The sequence below is a fragment of the Sander lucioperca genome, chromosome 12, assembly GCF_008315115.2.
Source record: "Sander lucioperca isolate FBNREF2018 chromosome 12, SLUC_FBN_1.2, whole genome shotgun sequence".
Classification (NCBI taxonomy): domain Eukaryota; kingdom Metazoa; phylum Chordata; class Actinopteri; order Perciformes; family Percidae; genus Sander; species Sander lucioperca.
In genome coordinates, this window is record NC_050184.1 from 855,265 (window position 1) to 879,531 (window position 24,267).

The following is a 24,267-nucleotide window of genomic DNA, read 5'->3' on the forward strand; positions in this document are numbered from 1 at the left end:
ACACACACACACACACACACACACGGTGGATGCAGGAAAAACCAGAGATGAGACGTACAGGATGACCTAAATTGAGGACAGCTACACTTAATACATCCATGAGCTACACTCGTTATTGTAAAATCAATGATAAGTTAAAGTCCAATAAGTCCTTTATCAAATCGTATGAATGTGTGTCCCAGGCCAGGATAGGAAATTAACTTACAATGTAAAGATCAACAAGCTACTGACACATAATAAATACATTATATTAATAAAATATGTATTAATAATAAAACATAATTTAATAAAGCAATTCAAAATATGATAGTGCACTCTCTTTTATAAATTTGAATTCTGGAAAAAGTGGCTGGTAAAAAATGTAAGTGGCCCCACCCTGCTCAGAACACACACTAAAGACACACTGAAGAACACACTGACAGTTTTTTGTAATTTATTCCGAATAAGCCTTTAGCTATATGTTAAGCTCTAAGCTGTTTAAGGTGTGTTTCTAACAGAGGAAGTGGAATGTTGAACGTTTCCTGTCAATAAAAGTAAACCGTTGACAATCACAATACATTATCTTCTGTTAATTTTAATACTTATGCATTGTTGTTAAGAATATTAAAATTAATATATGACATGATAAATAGAAGGTTTCAAATAGACCCGGTGATCGGCATCGGTCAATACTGCTCACAGCAATCGGTGAGCGGTGATCGGCCCCAAAAATCCTGATCGGAGCACCCTTACTAAATCTAATGTATAGCCTATGGCATAATTTAAACAAGTCTCCCGAAGAGAAACGGGGATATCTCTCTCCCCCGCCTCTGCCTGCTGCGCTGTGTGTGTGTGTGTGTGTGTGTGTGTGTGTGTGCTTGTGGAGTTTAACTCTGAAGAGGCAGTTAACCACAGGTTCCCGTTAATCCTATGATGGACATGTGTTGTGATATTTAAACAAACGATCAGTCAACGGCGAAATAAAAGCCTCTTATTTACGAGACTGGTCTGAGAGACCTCCGGCTTACAGCGGGGTCTCCGAGTGTGACTGTCCGAGCGATGAGCTAGCGGCCCCGGCAGGCGCAAGCTGGCTGCCGCGTCACTTTATGGAGCTTTATGAAACTTTGGAGCAAATTGTCAATTCGGCAAAGATTTGCGCAAGACTGCCTATATTCGAAATCTAAACCGTTCATTTCTCGCCTAAAATGTTCTCAGAAGTGAATTTAGTGATGAATAAGATGGCGAAAATTGTTAAAATTGTCCCGTTTTTGGTCTGTCTATGTACCGGAACCCCGACCCTCACTGAATGCCGAAATGAATGTTGGGATACGGGTGATGCCAAGTTCATACAAGTTACCAACCAATGCATCCTTGGTAAAATAGGTGTGTCAAAAACATTTGCGGGAATCTTAACTGTTTTTGGTGAAATGCGAACTTGTGTATTGGGACAGTACTTTGGCAACACGAGATGACATTTCACAGGGACACAAAAACACAAGTCAAAAGAACACAGATTGAGAAACGCCCAGTGACTAAATACACAAGGTAACGAGCAAACACGGGACAGGTGACACCAGGGCTGGGGAACAGGTGGAACACATTAGACAATCACAAGGGCGGGAAAACTAAACAACAGGAAGTAAAACAAGACAAGACAAGACAGAAACAGACTACCAAAATAAAACAGGAAACGGAAACATACACAACCACAACACTCTCTCCCCAGCCTGAGCTAACATTTCCCAGGTTAGAGTTATGTGCAGCTGTATTTGCTGTTGAGATTTCAGAGCTAGTCATCAGAGAGGTTGATCTGAAAATGAATGCAGTCAAGTATACATACACAATGAGAAAGGAAGATTTTACATATTGAGCGTCAGCGTCAGTTCTGGCAGGGCAGGTAGACAAGACGCTTCTAACCGCTATTGGTCAACAACACAACATTATCTGCATCAGCTGAGCTGCAGTAGCTGATCTGCATTAGCGCATCAGCTGGTCACTCCCCTCGCTGCTAAATGGCTAAACTCAACAGGGCGTGCTACTTAAGCTGATTCAGTTTGCTCTTTCTGCTTGCTGCCTTAGCTGCTCCTAAATGCTGCTACTTTAGCTTGTTCCTACTGCTGCTTTAGTTTGTTCCAAATGCTTGTTGCTCGCTTTTTGCTACCCACCTCCTCCCCTGCTCCAGCTTGTCGTGTATAACGTGGCATTTGCTTCTATGTCATCGTTGCTGCTCTGTTCATATGGGGGAATAGTTTAGATCTCCCAATATTAAACTGTGTGAGCGTCCCCTAATGCTGCTGCTGCTTGTCCCCTGATTCACTGCTCTTTCATGGTGCTCATGAAAGGTCAGGGGACTCCTCTGAACAGAGCCATACCGCCAAATTTAATTAATAATTTATTCAATAAATTCTTAAAGCTTTTATTGTCTGTGTTGTTCTTGACGTTATGGACCTGACAGAACTATGTTAGTAATCGTGTATAACGTCAGTCAACAGGGCCAGAGCAGTGGAGTTATGTTCCCTCAGAGCTGAACCCTGCAAATCATGGGTTCCAGCTGCCAATCTTGCAGGCACTATAGGCTGACTGGAGCATCTTTCTAGACCAAGCTAGTCAGTTCAGAGGTCAACACTGAAAATGATGACATATGACCATGTAGATCCAGATTCTGATGCTGAGATTAGTTCCAAGGTAACATGCCTCACCACACAAGTTACTGAATACAGGCTGGGTTAAAAGAGTTTTGAGCATTTTTCCAAGTGGAGATCACTCACCAAAGCTGTGTCCCGCCTCTGTCACATTGCTCAATGCTTCTCACTCCCATCAGGCAATGGCAGCTGTGCTGGCTGGCACATGTGCAAGAATGGATGGTCAGTTGCTGACATCACTAAGACAGAGCACATCATCATAAAATGTGTGCAACATGGAAGCTATTCAAAAGAGCTGAAATGCATTAAGTCAAACTGCGACCTTCCCAAAACCAGCCCTCTTCATAAACTATGGCCAATCATCAACAGTGAAGGTCTGCTAAGAATAGGTGGATGCATCGACCAGGCACAACAGACAGGTATCCAGTATGTCCAAAACTCTGCCGCCAGGGTTCTCACCCACACCGAGACCTATCAGACGAGACGAGACTAAATATGTTCGTCACCTTTTTTTCCATGACTAAGACGATGCACCAATGTCCAAAAAAGCTGACTAAGACTAAATTAACATGCATTATTGTTTACAAAAAGAAAAGAGACTAAATGTTTTGCATAAAATAAAAACTAAGACAAAATCTCTCTTAATTTTCGTCTACTTTTTCATCATGAGATCGAATGTTCAGCTGTTACTACGGTTGGGTACCGAGACCCGGTGCCTTAACGACCGTTATCTACCGGACCAAATAGCAACACGGATTTCGGTGCCACTTAAATGCCTGCGCTTCTCTCTGATGCTCCTAAACGGTCGTTAGAGGCAACCGAAACATTGCCGCATGTTAAAACTACACTTGACTGCAGGTAACGTTAGCCTACCGTTAGCTAGCAGCTGGATTAAACATGGTTAAAATGCTGATAGCTAAACGGTGTAAAGTGTGACTGTATTTCACTGTAGAGGCTTCCAACACCGGGACGTACAACAGTCTGTAGCTGCCGCTGTCTGAAAAACAACACAGATGTTGCGTTCACTTGAAACTCGCCTCGCCAGCCTCGTGCTGCATTCAAAGTTATTGTAAAATACTCTTTTCCCATCCAGTGGTTGTTTTTGTCGTTTAACAGGAATTTACTGGTAAAATAAGGAAGATGCTCGATATTTGGTCACATTTTACATACAATTATATTGACAAAAAATCTGAATGTGTCATAACTATTTGACTGAAATGGTTATCAGAAATAATCTCAGAAATAATTTGTTATTTAAAAAAAACTAAAATATTTTGACTAAAACTTGACTAAGCTATATTGAGTTTTCTTTTGACTAAAAGTAGACTAAAATGACAAGACTTTTAGTCGACTAAAATTTGACCAAGATACCCTGAGTTCTCTTTTGACTAAAACTAGGCTAAAATTATGAGACTTTTAGTCGACTAAAACTTGACTAACAAAAAAAGATATGTGAATGATTAAATATGACTAAAACTTACAAGGACATTTGGCACAAGACTAAGACTAAATTAAAAATAGGTGAAAAAATTAACACTACCAAGACCTGGCAGCACATTCCCCCAACCCTAATTCACCTTCACTGGCTCCCAATCAGGTCCTGCATCAAATATAAAATCCTCTTTCTCACCTACAAATCCCTCCATGCCCTGGCCCCACAGTACCCACATTACCTCTCCGACCTCCTCCATCCATACACCCCACCCCAAAACCTGTGGTCCTCAGATGCTGGCCTGCTCTCCATTCCCCACACCAGACTCTGTACCTTCGGAGACACAGCCTTTAGTGTTGCAGCCCCATCCCGCTGGAACACCCTCCCTTTTAGAAACTTTGTTGAGTAAATTTCAGAGAAATTCAGAAAAAATTCAGATACATAATTTCAATGCATAAATATTCAGTGCTAGAAATTCAATGGCATTCAATTTCAAAATCCGAGGAAACAGATTTACTTCTTTCTGTGTCACTGAACATCCAAAGCTTTTTGTTTCTCTCTTTTCTTTTCCCCAACAATGTTTTAAAGTGTCTTGTGTTAGGTGATCTTGATTATGGCCATGTTAAATGATCCAATAGTCAATTCTAATGGCATTTCTCCCATTTCTACCTGCAATGCCACGGTTGGAGTTGTTTTAAAAGCAGCTGTACATAATTTCAAAGCCAGATATTGAATTGTGTCTAACGTTTTGAGAGATGTGCTTGCTGCTGAACCATAAACCCTAATCTAGCACTGATCCAGTTAATGCACTGTAAATGGCCTTCAAAGCAATTCTATCCACCCCCCCATTCACTTCCAACTAAACACCTCATTACATTAAATACTTTCTAACATTTGCCCACTATTTTCTGAATCTGTACAGGCCACGTAACTCCTTCATCAAACCATAATCCTGAAAACTTTAAGTGTTTTACTCACTCCAATTCTTGATTATACAATTTAAGCCTTGCCTCATTACCAATTCTCATATTATCTTTGTCTTATCAACTAAAAAAAATTTAATCTACATTTATATGACCACTCTTTTATTTTCATAATCGCCTCCTGCAGTTTCTTTACAATGAAATTCACATTTCTTCCCCTCTTCCAAATTGCCCCATCATCCGCAAAAAGCGAACAACCCAAGCCATTCCCTATGTCCTTAAAAACATCATCTATCATTATGGAAAATAATAAAGGGTTTACTATGCTACCTTGAGGTGTTCCCTTTTCAACAACAAATATTTCAATAGCTCTTTCCTATTCTTTTTTTACAAGATTATTTTTTTGGGCATTTTAGGCCTTCATTTATATAGGACAGCTGAAGACATGAAAGGGGAGGGTGAGGGGGAATGACATGCAGCAAAGGACCGCTGCGTCGAGGAGTACACCTCTGTATGTGGGTGCCTGCTCTACCAGGTGAACTACCCAGGCAGCCAGGTCGTTTCTATTCTGACCTGTATTGATCTTCCTAATATAAAGTCCTTAACCCATTTATACGCTCGACCTTTGATCCCTAATTTTAAAGTCTGATTAATAATCCTTCTCCCCATATCATATCATATCATATCATATGCCTTCTCTGAATAAAAAATACAGCCACTACACTCTCTGTTTATCTGTGCTTTTTCAATTTCATGCTCTAAACATGAAGCTGGGTCCATATTATTTCTTCCTCTCCTAAAGCCACTGTGATATTTTGGATATATATCCTTTATTTTCTATATAATATTGATATATTAGAAAATAGAAACCTTTCATTTACTATTTTCTCCATTATTTTGCTGATGTTGGATGTCAAAGTAATTGTTCTATAATTCCCTGGGGTCGTGCAATCCTTTCCTGGCTTTCGTATTGGCACTACCACTGCCTCCTTCCAACTTTGTGGCAATTTCCCATCCTCCCACACTTTATTATACAAATCTAATGAAATATCTTGTGAAGGGAGCTGTGAAGTTTTTTGGGTATTGAAGATACCACTGCATATTAGTAATAAAGGAAATGAAAGGGCAGATTAGGCTGTAAAGGATGTCACAAAAATAGTTACATTGATTTGGCAGTTAGTGTCAGCAAAACAGAAGTTAAAAGCATTATTAAACAGAGATTGAAGGAAAGGTGGCAAAAGCAATGGAAGGAGAGAAAAAAAGGATGGTTTTACAGAATTCAAAGGAAAGTGCACAGGGGAAATGAGATATGAGAATGAGCAGAAAGGAGCAGGAGAGAAGAGACAATAATATCAAGGCTAAGGTTTGGACCCACTGGATTAAACAGCACACTGTTGAAAATAGCTAAACCCAATACATGAAGATGTGATCACTGTGGGCAAGAAAAAATGAGCATATTATACTTTACTGTCAGGAATATGAGGATGAGAAAAGGCAATTAACTAAAAAGTAAAAAAAAAAAAGTGAAAAGTACAGTGCCATTTGATAGATATTTTACAAAATAAGTTATCAAGTATTATTATTTTTAAGATATTAGACAAAATAATATGATTGTCAAGGTATGAGTTTATTTATGTATTTTTTTTTGTTTTTTTTGTTTTGAGTGAATCGATATTCTGATCCACACTCCATACCAGTTGGTGGTGGTAATGCGCCAAATCGTGTGCCAACCGGCAATAAACCACAAAGAAGAAGAAGAAACATCAGGATGGGATGTTAAAATGGGTGTGTCAAGAACATTTCGGGAATCTTAACTGTTCTTGTGTATTGGGACAGTACTTTGGTAACACGAGATGACGTTTCAAAGGGACACAAGAACACAAGTCAATAGAAGAACACAGATTGAGGGTTCATAATGAAAATCATATGAGTCAGTCAGTTTTGAAGCAATGCCAAGAGTGTGGACATGCTCAAGTCAGAAGTTTTGGTTGGGTGATCAATGATAAAGTAAATGAAATGGGATTTAATTAATTAAAAATAAGTCCTACTGTACCTTTCCCAGCTGCTCCACCATGGGTTTTTAAAGAAGTGTCCATTGATTTGGGGTTGTTAGATGAAAAGCAAGGAAATGGCATGGACAAATATAGGGTGCAGGGCTATTTAATGGAAAGGTATAAAGAGAATGTAACTATATATACAGATGCATCTAAACGGACTGATAAAAGAATGGGAGTTGCTTATGTCATCCCAAAGTTAAAAGTTAAAAATAGGTAAAAGAATCAGTGATGATTTAGCAGTTTACACAGTGGAGTTGGTCGCTGTGTGGCTTGCTCTGCTATGGGTGGAAGTCAATAGGTCAAGGAAGGCAGTAATTGCTTCAGATTCCAGCTCAGCTTTGATCAGCATCAAAACTTTTCAGTCAAAATCAAGGCAGGATATTGTATGTGAAATAGTACAAGCTGCAAACAGTCTGTTAAAGTCAGGAACCAAGATAACTCTTGTATGGGTACCAGCTCATATAGGAGTTGTAGGAAATGAGTAAGCAGCTGGAAATTCCAGCATAGATATTGAGGTCAATTATAGCAAAGCAGAAATTAAAAGTATGGTTAAAAACAGTTAAGGGGAAATGGCAAACATTATGGGACAATGAGCAGACTGGAAGACAGTTCTATAATATCCAGAATAAAGTCGGAAAGAGCAGAAGTATGAACAGAAGCAAGGAAGAGGAGGATGTATTTTCAAGAATGAGGTATGGACACACAAGATTAATTAATACTTTATTAAAAGAAGCATGCTAATAGCAACTGTGTATTATGTGGTAGGCCAGAGTCTATAGAGCATGTTATTCTACACTTTCCTAAATATCAGGAAGAAAGACAAAGATTAATCTCACAGTTGCAAGGAAAACAGTTAAGGTTAAACTTAGAGGACATTCTACAAAGAAGCTCAGGTGAAATCTGTTTTAAATATGTATTTAGCTTCCTGAGGAATATAGGACTAATTAAAATAATTTAATTTTCTTTTTTGGTATTTGTTTGTTTGTTTTGTTTATTTGCTTGCTTCATACTTGGAAAGGTTAGACTCCAGTACCACACCCCAGTCCAGCTGGTGGCGGTAATGCACCATTAAAGTTAGTTGCCAACCGCCATAAAACCGAAAAAAGAAGAGGAAGAAGAAGAAGAAGAAGAAGAAGAAGAAGAAGAAGAAGAAAATAATTCAGAATTCTGAACTGTTTCTGACAACATCCTAAGATGGAGGAAGGCTATTTGTCTGAACGTGGAGCTCGTGGCCTGTAAACAAAAAGTTAGATAAGTATATTTGTGATTAATTTGCTTCGGCTCTTGCCAGAAACACCCCTACAGAGTCTATAGGGCGAGGACGGGGGCGGGATAACAGGACAGAAGGCTGTATTTAAGGCTGTGCGCTGACGCCTTCTTCTGTAACGTTAGTGTAGTTAGCTAGTAAGGTAACGTAAGATAACGCTATCTTTTGATTATTAGCCATTTAATTTGAAAATGGCCACAGACGAACTTTCGTCCAAGCTCAGTCGTCGGCTCCAGATCGAAGAAGGAGCGGAGGATCCTGTTGCTGTGGACGTCAGCGGGTACCAGAACGGGTCGGAAGACAAACCGAGTACGGCCAACGCAGACTCTGAGCTCGGCGCTAAGCTGATTCGGAGAGAAGAGCTGAACGAGGGGCAGGGTGAGCACTGCCAGCCTAGCATGAAGGTCTTCAACCCATACACCGAGTTCAAAGAGTTCTCCCGAAACCAGATCAAAGACATGGAAAGGATGTTCAAAACGTGAGTGTGTGATAGTCTGGATGAACACCGATAACGTAGTTAATGACAGGAGAGGGTAACTCTTAAACATGCCTCCAGCGTCAGGTTAGTTGCCTTTTTTAAATTTGATATAACAATAGGCCTAACAGGGAAGTAGTTTAAGAATGCTCATATAAGGAAGTTGAGTTAGCAGGTTGCTGACGTATGGCTACGTTAGGCCACTTCTTAATAAAACGATGATTTCAGTTTGGTTTACAAAATGTTCAATAAGTACTAAAACATACAATGTAGGGCTGCAACTAACGATTATTTTTTTTTTTTTATTGTTGATTAATTTTGATTATTTTCTCGATTAATGGATTAGTTCTTTGGTCTAAAAAATGGCTTGTTTTGTCCACAACTCAAAGATATCCAGTTTACTGTCACAGAGAAGTGGAAGAAACGAGAAATGTTTTACAATGAAGCTGGAATCAGAGATTTCTTTTACTTTTTTATATAGGCCTATATAAGAGCTGGACAATATATTGATATTATATCGATATCGTGATATGAGACTAGATATCATTTTAGATTTTGGATATCGTAATATGGCATAAGTGTTGTCTTTTCCTGGTTTTAAAGGCTGCATTACAGTAAAGTTATGTAATTTTCTGAACTTACCAGACTGTTGTAACTGTTCTATTATTTGCCTTCACCCACTTAGTCATTATATCCACATTACTGATGATTATTTATCAAAAATCTCATTGTGTAAATAATTTGTGAAAGCACCAATAGTCAACACTACAATATCGTTGCGGTATCGCTATCAAGGTATTTGGTCAAAAATTTTGTAATATTTGATTTTCTCCATATTGCCCAGCCCTAGCCTATATAAAAAAAGACTCAAACCAATTAATCATTACCAAAGTAGTTGGCGATCAATTAAATAGCTAATCGATTAATCTTTTCACCTTTAATACACTTAACTGATTACACCAAGTTTTATATTGAAAGCAACAAATAAAATGAGCTGCACTATTTTTTTGTTTGCAGCAAACATTCAAATAATAACATAGTCAATGCCTTATGTAAACATATTAAAACAATATCAAATGTGCAATAACCCTCTGAAAACCAAGCCGTTTTGGAGCGTTTTTTGCTCCTATCACATTACACAGTGATAGGAGCAGTCAGTAAGACTGTGAGCTCATTTTTCACTCTGTCCGCAAGTCTGGTATCTCAAATTAACAAGCACAACCATGGCCAGAAGTAGGAATAGCTAAATGTCTTTTAAGCAGTATAACAAAGTTATAATGGCATAAAAAAAGGAAAAATGTAAGTTAAATGTATTTGATAATGTATTAAGAAAAATTAAGAAAAACAGTTGTATCAATACAATATACAATATAATATAACATTTCCCTAAGGGTAGACATGTATATACAATACAGGAAAAAAATAATTTTTGTATTTATACATCATTCACACAAAGAATTATTTACATTTTTACACACTTAACACCAGTTTTGGAATGTAAACTAAATATGTTTTGCTCAAGTACTGTACTTAAGTCCAAATGTTGAGGTACTTGTACTTTACTTGAGTCTTTTCTTTTCATGCCACTTTCTACTTCTAATCCGCTACATTTCAGAGAGAAATGTTGCACTTTTTACTCCACTTCATTATCCTGACAGCTTTAGTTACTAGAGGTCGACCGATAGTGGATTTTAGCTAGGTTGGGCTGTATTTGCCGATAACCGATTAATCGACCGAATTGATACTGGATAAAAACAAACATGACACTCCAAGTAAAACAGTGCTGAACTTTATTATAAAAATAAAAAAACTGTATTGAACCATGAAAACATGCTAAATGAAATAAATATATAAATATAAATAAATATTGAAGTCAATAAAAGACATTCAAACTGAAACAAAAAGTAATAAATAACAAATAAAAACAGTTAAACTCAACATGTAACTGTTTAACTGTACAGCAATGCTACACAAGCATGTGTGTTGTCTAAAACAGTTCTCCTACATATTTGGAGTCATCCAGTGCAAAAATAAACAGAATGAGCATTATAATTCATATAAAGGACAAACTATTTACATTTTTTCAAAAAAGGCCCAAATGTATGCCAAATCTCAAAACAGTGACGCTATTCTTCTCTGTAGAACGGTAACAGACGATCTCTGGCCTGGAGGGATCTATCTTTCCCACTTTATACTCTGTTCTCGCTTGGATGCCCATATAAGGCATAATGTGTGACGGACCTGCCTTCCCATTGGTTGAAAACATAAACAAAGGCATCATGGGAGATTTCCTTGTCGGTAGCACCTACTGTCTATGGGTAGCACGGAGTTAGTGGCAGAAATGACCGAAAACGTGATGAATTATGGACATCAAGTGGATAAATCTTGGATGCAACAGTTTGGATTTAATGCTCAACAACCCCGAAAAAAGGCACAAGTTCCAGGCTGGATAGAAAATCACCTGTAAAGTAAGGGTGCTCCGATCAGGATTTTTGGGGCCGATCACCGATTGCTGTGAGCAGTATTGACCGATGCCGATCACCGGGTCTATTTGAAACCTTCTATTTATCATGTCATATATTTATCATATATTCATTTTAATATTCTTAACAACAATGCATAAGTATTAAAATTAACAGAAGATAATGTATTGTGAATTGTCAACGGTTTACTTTTATTGACAGGAAACGTTCAACATTCCACTTCCTCTGTTAGAAACACACCTTAAACAGCTTAGAGCTTAACATATAGCTAAAGCCTTATTCGGAATAAATTACAAAACAACTGTCAGTGTGTTCTTCAGTGTGTCTTTAGTGTGTTCTGAGCAGGGTGGGGCCACTTAAATTTTTTACCAGCCACTTTTTCCAGAATTCAAATTTATAAAAGAGTGCACTATCATATTTTGAATTGCTTTATTAAATTGTTTTATTATTAATACACATTTTATTAATATAATGTATTTATTATGTGTCAGTAGCTTGTTGATCTTTACATTGGAAGTTAATTTCCTATCCTGGCCTGGGACACACATTCATACGGTTTGATAAAGGACTTATTGGACTTTATCATTGATTTTACAATAGTGTAGCTCATGGATGTATTAAGTGTAGCTGTCCTCAATTTAGGTCATCCTGTACGTCTCATCTCCGGTTTTTCCTGCATCCACAGTGTGTGTGTGTGTGTGTCTCGTCAGTCGCGGGGTAGAACTGAGCAGCAGAGAGCCAACAGGATTAAAACAGCAGCAGCTTTCAAGTGACTTAAACATTGTTACAGTCTACATTGACGTTAAAATGTAAACAGGTTGGCAGGACGGTCTGAAATGTTTTGCACGGTCTTTCGCTGTACGTTTTGTCAATGCGCCACTTGTTTGAAAAGTACCTTCTCTTTTTCTTTACTTTGCCCTCAACAGCTTGTACATCCATAGCTACTGCTGACTCCGCGGTGGGCCTCTTAACACCGGGGATATGTCGCCACATTTTTTAACAGATAATTTTCCTTTCGTCTGTACCTCAGCTCAGCTAGCTAGCTAGCTAGTTACACGGCGTCCCGGACTAGCGCCGAAAACTAGCTACTCGACTATGCGTGGTCAAAGCCCCGGCTGTGAACGGTTTCATTTCCTGTAAGTTCTTCACAATAAAAGTCCTCCGTTATTTTGGTATTTGAATGTTTTTATTATGAAGCAGGAAAATCCGGAAATGTTAGGGATTCATTAGCAGTAACGTAACGCGATTCCTATAAGCATTGTGCATTGTTACTTAGCAACAGCATTCTTTGACAAAAACTGTCCAATCCATTACAAGGATACAAGGCTAATTTCCCACCCTGGTTCCGAGGCACTTTTTTTTGACCAACTCGGGGAGACTGATCAGTCCAACTGCTTTTTCTGCCAACGGTCGGCTGTCTGGTTGGTGTGTAACTTAGCTGCGTATAGAACATTTTCTCATGAGTAGTGCGTCATCTGATCGGCCGATCAAACTATTTAAAGCCTTTATCGGCCGATAACAATCGGTTCCCGATCAATCGGAGCACCCTTACTGTAAAGGCTAGAAAGACACCAAAGACACCCCCATGACGGCTAACTTGTTAGCTTTTAGCTGCAGCAATCAGTAAGTCTCTACGTTTAACTGTTATTAAATTATCTAAATATGAATCAGAGGTGCCATTTGGGATCGTGGACGATCCTTTAGGGTTCTGATTCAGACATTTGGGTCGGACTTGCGTTTATTTTTGTGTTTTAACTGCTTGAGGTAAGTTAGCCTACTACTAATGTTTAGCGTCATCTCAGCCTCAAAAGCAAACAAACATACTGTTGTGCTGTTCTTTCTCTACTAATGCAGCATCTATTCAACAAATTAATAACTTTATAATGATATGACAAAATGTACCGTATACATACCTTTTTGCTGTCGATGCTTTAAACGTGCATCTGATGTCAGCCTTCTCCGCACACCATGTGCTCTCCGTGCAGCGCGCAGTAACACGTGTCGAAAATAAACAACACGAGGCATCAGTGATAGTTTTTATTTCGCCTCTAGAGGCCGCTATTGTAATGCATGATGCCAGCAGACCCTTCTCAGCTCTCGCGTACTGTGTAATGAATGACAGCGCGCGCTTCTCAGCCGCTCCAGCAACGGACGCAACCAGGAAAAACTATCGGTATGGATTTTTGCCGATAACGATAGTTCCACCAATCAACTATCGGTGCCGATTCATCGGCAAAACCGATGAATCGGTCGACCTCTATTAGTTACTAGTTTTGCATTGAGTACTTTTACTTTTAATACTTTAAGATCATTTTCCTGATGATACTTACATACTTTTACTTGAGTAACATTTTCACTGCAGGACTTGTAACAGAGTATTTTTACAGTGTGGTATTAGTACTTTTCTGTTTAACACTAGGCTGCGCTGTGGTTTGGCGCTGTTGTTTGCATTTTCAAACCCGCTGGCAGGTTTTGGTGTTAGGAGGGTTGACATTAAAGTTCCTCTTTACTCAAAAATGGAGTTTTCTTATGTTTATTTCCCCTAAAATATCTGACATTGACTATAACTGCAGACCGCAAACTTGCCGAGCTCAGCAAGCGGGCTGCCCGAGCAGGGGGCTGTGTCGCAGAGTGGCCATTCTGCTGCCACTTGTCTTAACCTGGCATGAGGCTCAAACATGTAAGCCATGGCTGAATCTCCAATGTTTCTAGTCATCTAGATGCACACTGCTCTTTTACTGGTCAACCTTAATGTCTGGTCCACTGCCAAGCATTATTTCCATGCTTTCCATTCATTGTCAGGTAGATGCTAGAAAGCACTAAACGAGCCTTACCCAGCAAGAGCTCGAGCAGTGGTGGTGGGCAAGGCCAAATCCAGAATTTCTCAATGAGGGAGAAGGGGTGGATGTGTTTTCAGCCCCTTTTCAGACTTTATTTCACTTTTTTAGTGGGTAAACCTTGTTAAAGAAAATTATTGATAAAAAAATAGTAGTTTCACATACTTTAAAATGTGTCTGGAGTGGGACTTTAAAGATGGCACCATGTGGCCATGAGAGGTAACTGCACTTTGTGCACATTGCCAATACGAGAACAGAAACAAACAAAATTTCATCACATTCTAACATTTTCAAATATACAATTTTTTATATATATTTTGTAATGGTCTTCACACCCAAAATTAACACAGCAAAAATTAACTTCTGGGCACTGAAAAAGGAGTGAAAAAATTCCATCATCTGTAGCTGCTGTAATCCTGTAAAAACTCCCACCAATCATTGCCTCACAGTCTGCTTGGAAAGAACCAATAAAATGCGTCCTTGCCCCGCTGCACGTACTCTACCCCTTCCATGTACGAGCCTGAGCTCAATGTGCTTCTTCGCCACATTGCTAACAGTAGTCATGGTTTTTTTAAACATTCGGTATGATAATATTAGGTGTTTGCTTACTGGTGAATGAGACATGAGGTAGTTTTGATGAGTGAAATTGCGGTCCTTTCTCCGCTCTGAGGCAACGTCTCTTTCCACCATGTTTTTTACGGTCTCAACCCTGTCTGCAAACACTTCTGGTTGGCAGATCGGGTTGGTAGCCCCCCTCTAGTACTCAGTCTTGTCACAAAATTGATTTTTACTCCATGTTGGCTAGGATTGGGCATCGAGAACCGATTCCTACTTGGAATTAGGCCTGAACAATTTTGGAAAATAATCTAATTGCGATTTCTTTTTTTCACCAATATTGCGATTGCGATTTAATATGCGATTATCTTTTAAGCTCTTTGTCTTCTGTATTATTCAACAAAGACAAACAATAAATCATTGTATAGTATGAACAACACAAGATTAGATAGATTAAACAAACTGTTCTTTCCTGGAGGCCAGGCCTGTATGTGATGATGAAATTAGGCGATGCATGAATTTATATGAATGACCTCTTTTATTTAACTACTTCAATCACAGTAGTATATTGAGCACTGACCAAGCCTGGTGTAAACATTCATATGAAAGTCAGAAACAAATCACACAAACTAAAGTGCAGATTGCAGAAATATAAAAACAAATACGTGGCTTTACCACACTTAGTAGTATTTAGATTATTATTTACTGTAATAAACATATGTAATGTATGTAATGTAAACGTGTGGATTGCACTTTTTAAACGGTCTTTGAACTTTACTAGACAGTTAAAAAAAAAAAAAAAAAAAAATATATATATATATATATATATATATATATATATATATATATATATATATATATATTACTGATCTCCAGTCCATATATTACTGTCAGTAATAAAACAAAAATGCAGAAAATAAAAGGAGAGAAATATCTGCCTGTACCTCTTTGAAAATATTTAGATAACTCAAAGTTAAATGTAATCACTGTCTGAACATTAATATCTAAATATTAATCGTAATTATCTCTAGTCAGTAACAGCAACACACGACACAGACTAAAGTGCAGTGAGTGTGGCACTACCAGCCATAGTGATCCTGATTTCTCACCATTAGCAACTCCTGCTCCGATCCAGTTCTAGTCAGTGTACTTCATACTCGCATCAAATCTATTACCAAATCTGCCTTTTTTCATCTTAAAAACACCTCCAGACTCCGACCATCACTCTCTGACTCCGTGGCAGAAACCCTCATATGGTTTCATGAAAGGGGCATCATGTCTTTGGCGATAAATTCCGTTACTGCTTGAGTAATTTCCTTGTTCCGTTTTAAAGTACGTTCATATGGAGTTAACGTTACACTTTCAAACATTTCGGTGAGTGATGCCTGTTGGGTGGATATTTTGCTTACTTGACAAACTGGTGTTCGGCATTTTAGTGCTGATACAGGTTCGTAGTGTTACCCTGTGAGGTAGCAACGTTAGCAAGACAGGTTTTGCACAATACCTGAAGCTGCGCATCATCTTCTTTTTTTAAACCAAAATAGTCCCACACAAGTGACTACTATACATTTTGGACTAAAGTTTCTGTCGAGCCTGAGGCCATTGTACAACAAACAAAATCACAGCCATTGCGATTAGGAAATCACGTTTTAACATATCGCAATATAATTACAAATGCGATTAATCGTTCAGCCCTACTTGGAATTGTTCGAAAAATTACAATTCCATCGGAATCATTTCTTTATTGGAATCGCTTGGATTCAAATTCAGTCATCGGTTCCAAATTTAACATGCACAAGTTTTGGTTTCCGTAGCGGCCAGGCGCTTGTTGTGTTGCTGCCATTGAGCACAGTAAGCGGAGCTCTAGTGTGGCTTTATTTAACGTTGAAAAAGCCCGGTAAAACTGCAAACCACCATTGAATCAAAATAAAACTTTCCTCTTATTTGTGAAATAAGCATGTGACCCGTTTCAACTAGCCTGACGTCGTCATACTCAGATTCTAGTCAGAATGTGAGTCTGATACTGCTCCATTGGGCTGTGATTATGGGGCGTGTTTCAACCGAACCAGGACAGAGAATTCCTCTGCACTCATTGGATAGACCTACAACCAATCAGAGCAACCTAACTCAACTGTCAACACAACTCAACACCACCAATGAGACGAGATGGTGTATCGTCTCCATAGCAACCACTTTGCACTTCTGTCCTAACTTTGACTTTTAGACTTTTTTGTAGCTGGATATATCATTTGTTTCGTCTAAATATGAATGTGGATAACGTTAGTAATAGTGAGATGCTTGCTACAGTTGCATTTCTACTGATGAATCGGTGAAAACATGTTTTATTTCTCTGATTCACAGCTTTGTTCTAACGCCGCTGGGCGCTCTCTCTCTTCAGTCACTCTCTATCTCGCACAACCATATAATGGCGGACTTGAACAGCTGAGTCGCAGCGACACCATCAGCTGGTTTGAGTCGAGGTGAGACGGGCCGGTTGAGGATTTCAAAATGAATGCGCTGTCGATATCTTCTATAACAGACGCGATGTAAACGAATTTCAGTGTTTCCCACAGATTAGAAAGCTCTGTGTGTGTGTGTGTGTGTGTGTGTGTGTGTGTTTGTGTGTGTGAGTGTGTGAGAGAATGTGTGTGTGAGAGACGTTACTGTTTAGATAGATAGATTTTTTTTTATTAATCCCAAAAAATGGGAAATAAAATTGTTGCAGCAGCAGCAAAATTTAAGACGCATAGCACACGTACAGAGTAAATGTACAGAGTAAACATTAAATAATAGGAAAAAATATACATGAAACATGAAAAAATATACATGAAATAATAATAGAATTAAAGCTGCAAGCAGCGATGAACGGGCCCTCGCCTTCTTGCAGTCGGGGGTACTGGCAGACGCCACATCACATGTAGACCACACATTCTAAGTTTCATGTAAATCGGAATAACTTTTGCCAAGATACAACCGTTCATGTTTTAAGAGCCACCTAGAGGAAGTTGTTCCTCAATAACTTGCGCATTGTTTTAGCTATCAAAATTCTTTTGATAGCTTTTAGTCACGAGGGTCCACCGAATCTATGTCCAAGTTTTCGTGCAGATTGGACTCACGGCCCAGGAGGAGTTAGACAAAGTATGTTTCCCATATATCGCGATGTGGCTAATTAATAAAAAAAATCTAACAGCGCCATCTAATGGCCGATTCACTCTAAATTTGGCATGGAAGCTCAAGCCCCTATGCGGAACAACTGTGTCATGTTTGGTGCCAGTCGGAATAAATCTAAGATAAGATACGCAACTTCCTGTTTCGACAGCCCCCTACAGGAAGTTGGTCCTCTGTAACTTGCGCATTGTGTTAGCTATCAAAATTCTTTTGATAATTTTTTGTCATGAGGGTCCACCGAGTCTACGTGTACATTTTTGTGCAGATAGGACTCAAGCTCTCGGAGAAGTTCAAAAAAGTAGGTTTTTCTCAAAGCGAATTTGCTAATTAATTAAAAAATTGAAAACGGCGCTATCTAAAGGCCGACTGGCGCCATATTTGTCACACAGCCTCATTGGCACATGACGAACAAGTGTCTTAAGTTTTGTGTCCATCGGAATAGCCGTGCGCAAGATACAACCATTCCTGTTTCGACACCCACCTACAGGACGTTGATCCTCTGTAACTTGCACATTGTTTTAGCTATTAAAATTCTTTTGATACATTTTTGTCACGAGGGTCCTCCGAATCTATATGGCAGTTTTCGTGCCGATCGGACTCACGCCCCAGGAGTAGTTAGACAGAGTAGGTTTCCCATATATATAATATTTTGCTGATTAATTAAAAACAATTAAAACAGCGCCATCTAATGGCCGATTGACGCCAGGTTTGGCATAGATGCTAAACCGGCCATGACGAACAACTTTGTCAAGTTTCGGGGCAATTGGAATAATTGTTGCCAAGATAATGCAACTTCCTGTTTAGACAGGAAGTTGCTGTAACTTGCGCATTTTTTCAACTATCAAAATTCTCTGGATAACTTTTCGTCATGATGGTCAACAGATACTACCTGCAAAGATTCAAGAAGATTGAAATCACGGCCTAGGACGAGTTCGAAAGAATGTAAAACACATGAAAAATGCATAATTAAAAATGGCCGCCTTCCGGTTGGGCGGAGCTAATGAAGGTAAATGGGAAAGATGTCCGTAATGATTGGAGCAATATGGGTATTAAATCTGGTGAAGATCGGAGCAACTATGTCCAAGTTAAGGCCTTCCAGGCATTAGGGGGCGCTATGGAGCCCACTTACAGGTTTGGGCCGAATCGCTGTACAGTCTCGCAAAGCTCCCGGGTGTTCATGTGGGCGCCAATTTCTGTGAGTTTTCGTATATATTGAGGCCGTCAAAAATGTGCCCAAGTGCTAAAACCAATTAGGGGGCGCTATAGAGCAACCATACCACTCCCAAGCCTAAATGTGAATTCAGATGAAAGAGTTTACTATTGTGCACATGTCTGCAAAAATCTTGAGAGTTTTCGTGCATCCTAAAGTCCTCAAACAAGTGTTCGTATATTGAAGATTTTTATACGAAAACCAATATTTCAGAAATTATAGAATTTTGTAATTTTTTCTAAAAATAGCACCGTGGACTTGAAGATGAGACCTATGTTCCCTCAAAAGTTGATATATTAACTTATTACTTTTGTCCAATTTAAGGCGCACGTTAGGGGGCGCTATGGAGCCCTCTGGCAACGCCCGAGCCCAATCCCTACAGAACTTTGCAATTTTCACCAGTTGTGACATGTGTGCAAATTTTTGTGAGTTTTCGTGCATGCTAACCCCCTCAAAAATGCGACGAGGAATTGGTAATAATAATAATAATAATAATAATAATAATAATAATAATAATCTTATGAAAAACAATAGGTTCCTTCGCACTTTCAGTGCAAGGCACCGTTGGGGCCTTGCACTGAAAGTGCTCAACTCCACCCCTCAAAGAATCGCAATTGAGAATCGATAAGAACCGGAATTAAAAGGAAGAATTGGAATCAGAATGGTTAAAATACAAACAATGCCCAACCCTAGTGTTGGCTTGGTCTCAGATTTTATTTATTCAAATGGATGTTATTTCAACTGCTGGGATATCACTTAATTGCCTGTGCATTCACTTATTTATTTGCATTGGGGGGTCAAAACAGAGACTATACAGTAGTTTACAAATAACTTGAGTTTTTAATTTGAAATTTAAATATTTTGCAATTTAAATAAAATCATAATCAATTTAAATAACTATAGGCTAAATTAAGTCTTCATTTATGGAAATGTTGCAGTTAAGGAAGGCTGTGTTTTTTTCTAAGTTTACATTTGGGCCACCAATTTAGGGGCTTGGTGGCCCATGGGGCCAGTACCTTAAAGTCTTAGCATCTATCTGAAGAGGATTAAATCTGATGTGAGAGGGTCCCTGCATTTAGACACGGTGGACGACCTCATTAGAATAAGTATGAAGGGATCTAGCTTGGAAGAGTTTTTTTGGGCTTTATTTGATAGGACAGATTCAGGCAGGAAAGTGGGAGAGAGAGGGGATGATATGCAGCAAAGAGCTGCTACATGAGCCTTGCTACATGGGGTGCACGCTCTGCCAGGTAAACTACAAGAGTTCCCCAAGCTTGGAACAGTTTCAATACCAAAGAGGCTATACAGATGTGGTTCGGTCAGGGTAACGGATCAAGGAGGCCCAACCGGCCGTTGATCGTCAGAGCCTTCCAGTGTCCTACAGGGGGATGTACTCTAAGGCATGAGAGAAGCACATGTTGTTTACTTGTCCTGATGCTTTAATGACAGTAAAGTGACCACTGACCAATTACCTCATGTTTGTTTTTAATTTTTGCACTGACAGTAATAATACTTTGTTTCCATCAGTAATACGGTTAAAATGGGGAAAATGTGGGGCACCCTGGTAGCCCGAATGTACTAAGGCTTAGTCCTTAGGAAACACTGAAACACTGAACATTGCTCAGATTGACTGATGTTTTGTTTTTGCATGTGCATGACTTCTGGCTGTTTCTTTGTCATGCTCTGCCAAGATTCTTCAGGTTGCTGTCATGTACAGGCCTGTCCAGAGAGTTTTAAATGCACTACTTACAAATCCACTTACGTACAGCCATCTTCACAGGGTTCAGTCCCAATTAGACATCTGCAGTTTAAGCATTTCTTTTGTGAGTTGAAATCAATCTAATGTGCAAAGCAATATGTGGAATTTTTAAGTATGGTGGGGAAGTAAGTGTGTCCATAATCACTAAACATAAACTAATCAATAAAAAGATAGTCTTTTTAGATTAAGAAAATGTCTGGTCTGGGCAAGTCTTATCAAAAGCTGGTTGGTTTATAATCAAAATCAGGTTTATTGCCAAGTAGGTTTTCACATACAAGCAGTGTTTAAGTAAAGTCACTCTCTGACAATCACTATTTGACATTAAGTTCCCTGCTGGACAACGAAAACTAAACTTCCCCACGAGATAACAAAAACTGCGCGCACACACAAATGCGAAATCGACCTGTCACCAACCTGCAGCTTCAGAGTGCCGTGTTGTGTGCTGCAGTGGCTAATCCAAAAAACCTCCCACACGGCCATCTACACAAAGTAAATGCCTATGTGCATTTTTCGCACCCCACCAAAGAAAGAAGTTTTAGCAGGCACGAAAGGAAAAGGCAGTCAACTTTCCTCTCATACACGGCCGCTATATTGTACATATTGGCTCTAAGCTGCATTGTTTTGACTTGGCCTGAACACTCTGCTGTAAAGCTAGCACTAATTTTACCGTCCAAAGTCAGGCTGGACTTTTTAACACCATTGAACAATCAAAAATGATTATTCAGTATTCCATTCATCAAGTTTGCAGGAAATTATTACTCTCCCCTTGCAATTTTTTCCAGCCTTTAGAGGGTGAGGTATCTTTTTCAAATAATGACTCAGTGGGAAAAATGCATCAAAACTGCGCATTGTGTTTGTATATTTAATGTATGATGAAGTGTTAAAGCTACATCAGTATGATGAAACAACATGATATTTGGGGTTATTTAAGGGACATTCGTACTATTTTTAAAAAGCCAGAGCCTGTCAGTGGCAAAACGAGCACTTTTGTGAAGGTAAATACAAGCTGGACAATTGCCCTATTAACTTACATTATAGCTTGTTTCACTGCTGCTGACTGCAGCAGTCTTGCTTAATGGCCTACTGGGCCAATTTCAAGATAGTTTTTCCCATCAGTCACTTAGACACAAAACATAGAAAATAAGGTCCAGGTTGAAAAAAACGTGGAGCAATTCTCACAAGTGAACTTTACCTTCTAATGGGGGATTATCAGTATAGGTTTTACAATCCCCACTCAATTTGATAAAACCTTCTCACTTACAACCCTCAACTTAAAAAGGCTAACGGTGAACTGGACAGGTGGAAGCATCTCATTCATTCATCAAGATTAATCTGCTACCCAGGTTTCTCTACCTGTTCCAAACTCTTCCTATACCATTCCCAAGTAAATTAGTAACAAAAAGTAGCCTAATACTTTTGCAAACCACACCTCCAAATTGTTTGTGATTATACAATCCCGCCACAAATGCTTACTAATGTTACACGGGAACAACCCCTTCCATAACAATCCTGCTCTACCAATGGCCCGTAGAGACGGACTTACAAAGATGTGGCTTAAGAATCAGAATCAGAATCAGAAAGGGCTTTATTTCAAGTACGTTGCACATACGAGGAATTTGTCATGGTGTTATTGGTGCATGTCACACATTCAAATATAAGAAGGATAAAAGAATATAAACAATATAAGTATAAACATATACACACAGTATGTATTAACGATAAAATAAATGTAAATAAATAGTAAAATAAGTTAAACAGTAGTAAAAAGGAACGCTACAGCAGAGTAGGTACAGTGGCATGAGGAGCCAGAGGTGGGGTGTGGAGAGAGTCAGGGGGGGTTCCGGGCCTTGTTAATAAGGCTAGTGGCAGAGGGGAAAAAACTGTTTGTGACGTGTGGTTTTGGTCCTGATGGACCTCAGCCTCCTGCCAGAGGGGAGTGTCTCAAAGAGTTTGTGTCCGGGGTGGGAGGGATCGGCCACAATCTTTCCAGCACGCTTCAGAGTCCTGGTGGCGTATAGGTCCTGGAGCGGCGGCAGATTGCAGCCAATCATCTTCTCTGCTGACCGAATGACACGCTGCAGTCTGCCCTTGTCCTTGGCAGTGGCAGCAGCGTACCAGATGGTGATGGAGAATGTGAGGATGGACTCAATGACTGTGTAGAAGTGCACCATCATTGTCTTTGGCAGGTTGAATTTCTTCAGCTGCCGCAGGAAGTACATCCTCTGTTGTGCTTTCTTCATGAGGGAGCTGATGTTCAGCTCCCGCTTGAGGTCTTGGGAGATGGTAGTTCCCAGGAAGCAGAAAGACTCCACAGTGTCAATTGTGGAGCCACAGAGGGTGATGGGGGCAGGTGGGGCTGGGTTCTTCCTGAAGTCCACAACCATCTCCACTGTCTTTAGAGCGTTGAGCTCTAGATTGTTTTGGTTGCACCAGGTCACCAGGTGGTCAGCCTCCCACCCGTAGGCGGACTCGTCTCCATCAGAGATGAGTCCGATGAGGGAGGTGTCGTCCGCAAACTACAGAAGCTTGACGGACTGGTGACTGGAGGTGCAACTGTTGGTGTACAGGGAGAAGAGCAGAACGGAGTCAAATCATTTGGCGACCTTTACGAAAATAGCGTATTTAACTTAACAGCTAAAAGGTGCCTTTAACCTCCCTGCAACACAACTATAGGTCAGGCACTATATAAGCACACAACAGAATGGGCACTTAATGTCTCTTGCTTCTCCCCCAACTGACGAAATTTTAAAAAGACTTTAAAAACCCAAAGTGCTTAATATCCCTAACCTATGAGAGAATACTGGATCTCTCTGCAATTAATATGTTGAAGTCCCAGGTTAGGTGGTAACAATATCTGGAGCACACCTTCAGACATAGGGAATTGGAGGCAATATGCGCAGGAACCCAAAACTACTTCTTTAACAGCCGCCACAAGCTCTTACAGCTCTCGATTATGATGAAAATTTATCAGTCAGCACTAACTGGTACTAGAAGCAGATGTTGAATTTTTGATGGAGTAAGCATCACAAACATATTCCATTCATTTGCCATTATTGGAGCTGCAAAGAATAATCGATTTGATTAGTTTAATCGCCAACTATTTTGATAATTGATTAAAGGACAATTCCGGCGCAAAATGAAAGGGATTATGAAGACAGTAGCGTTCATGTTTACATGCGGGCGCCATCTTGGAAAACAGTCATAAGCAGTCAAATCACAAACGCTGTGTTTGAGCTATGTTACTTGTTACTAGTTGCACGGCGTTCGTCATTCGACTGCTCATGACTGACGCCCGCATGTAAATATGAACGCTACTGTCTTTATAATCTATCTTTTTAATAAACTGTCTGTACACTTACAAAGTTCTCAATGCTTTGGTTTACACGTAGAGACCGTCATTATGCTACCGTTGAAGTGTGATGCTATATTGAGCCTGGTTAGTGGTATAAAATAGCGATTTACCATCTTCCCCGAAAGGTA

At 39.5% G+C, this 24,267-nt stretch overlaps 1 protein-coding gene and 1 long non-coding RNA gene across 2 annotated transcripts in view; both read left to right on the plus strand.

The window, feature by feature from the left end:
- The first annotated feature begins 8,163 nt into the window (after positions 1-8,163).
- The window catches only part of efhd2 (EF-hand domain family, member D2), a 39,021-nt gene continuing 22,917 nt past the window's right edge, over positions 8,164-24,267 (plus strand). The window contains exon 1 of the mRNA XM_036008047.1: positions 8,164-8,778. Within this exon, the coding sequence (XP_035863940.1) occupies positions 8,492-8,778 (287 nt within the window). The 5' untranslated portion in view covers positions 8,164-8,491. The remainder of the gene's footprint in view (positions 8,779-24,267) is intronic.
- Positions 20,643-21,555, plus strand: LOC118496428. The gene is made up of 2 exons (XR_004898991.1): positions 20,643-21,034; positions 21,066-21,555. It is a non-coding gene; the product is annotated as an uncharacterized LOC118496428 (long non-coding RNA).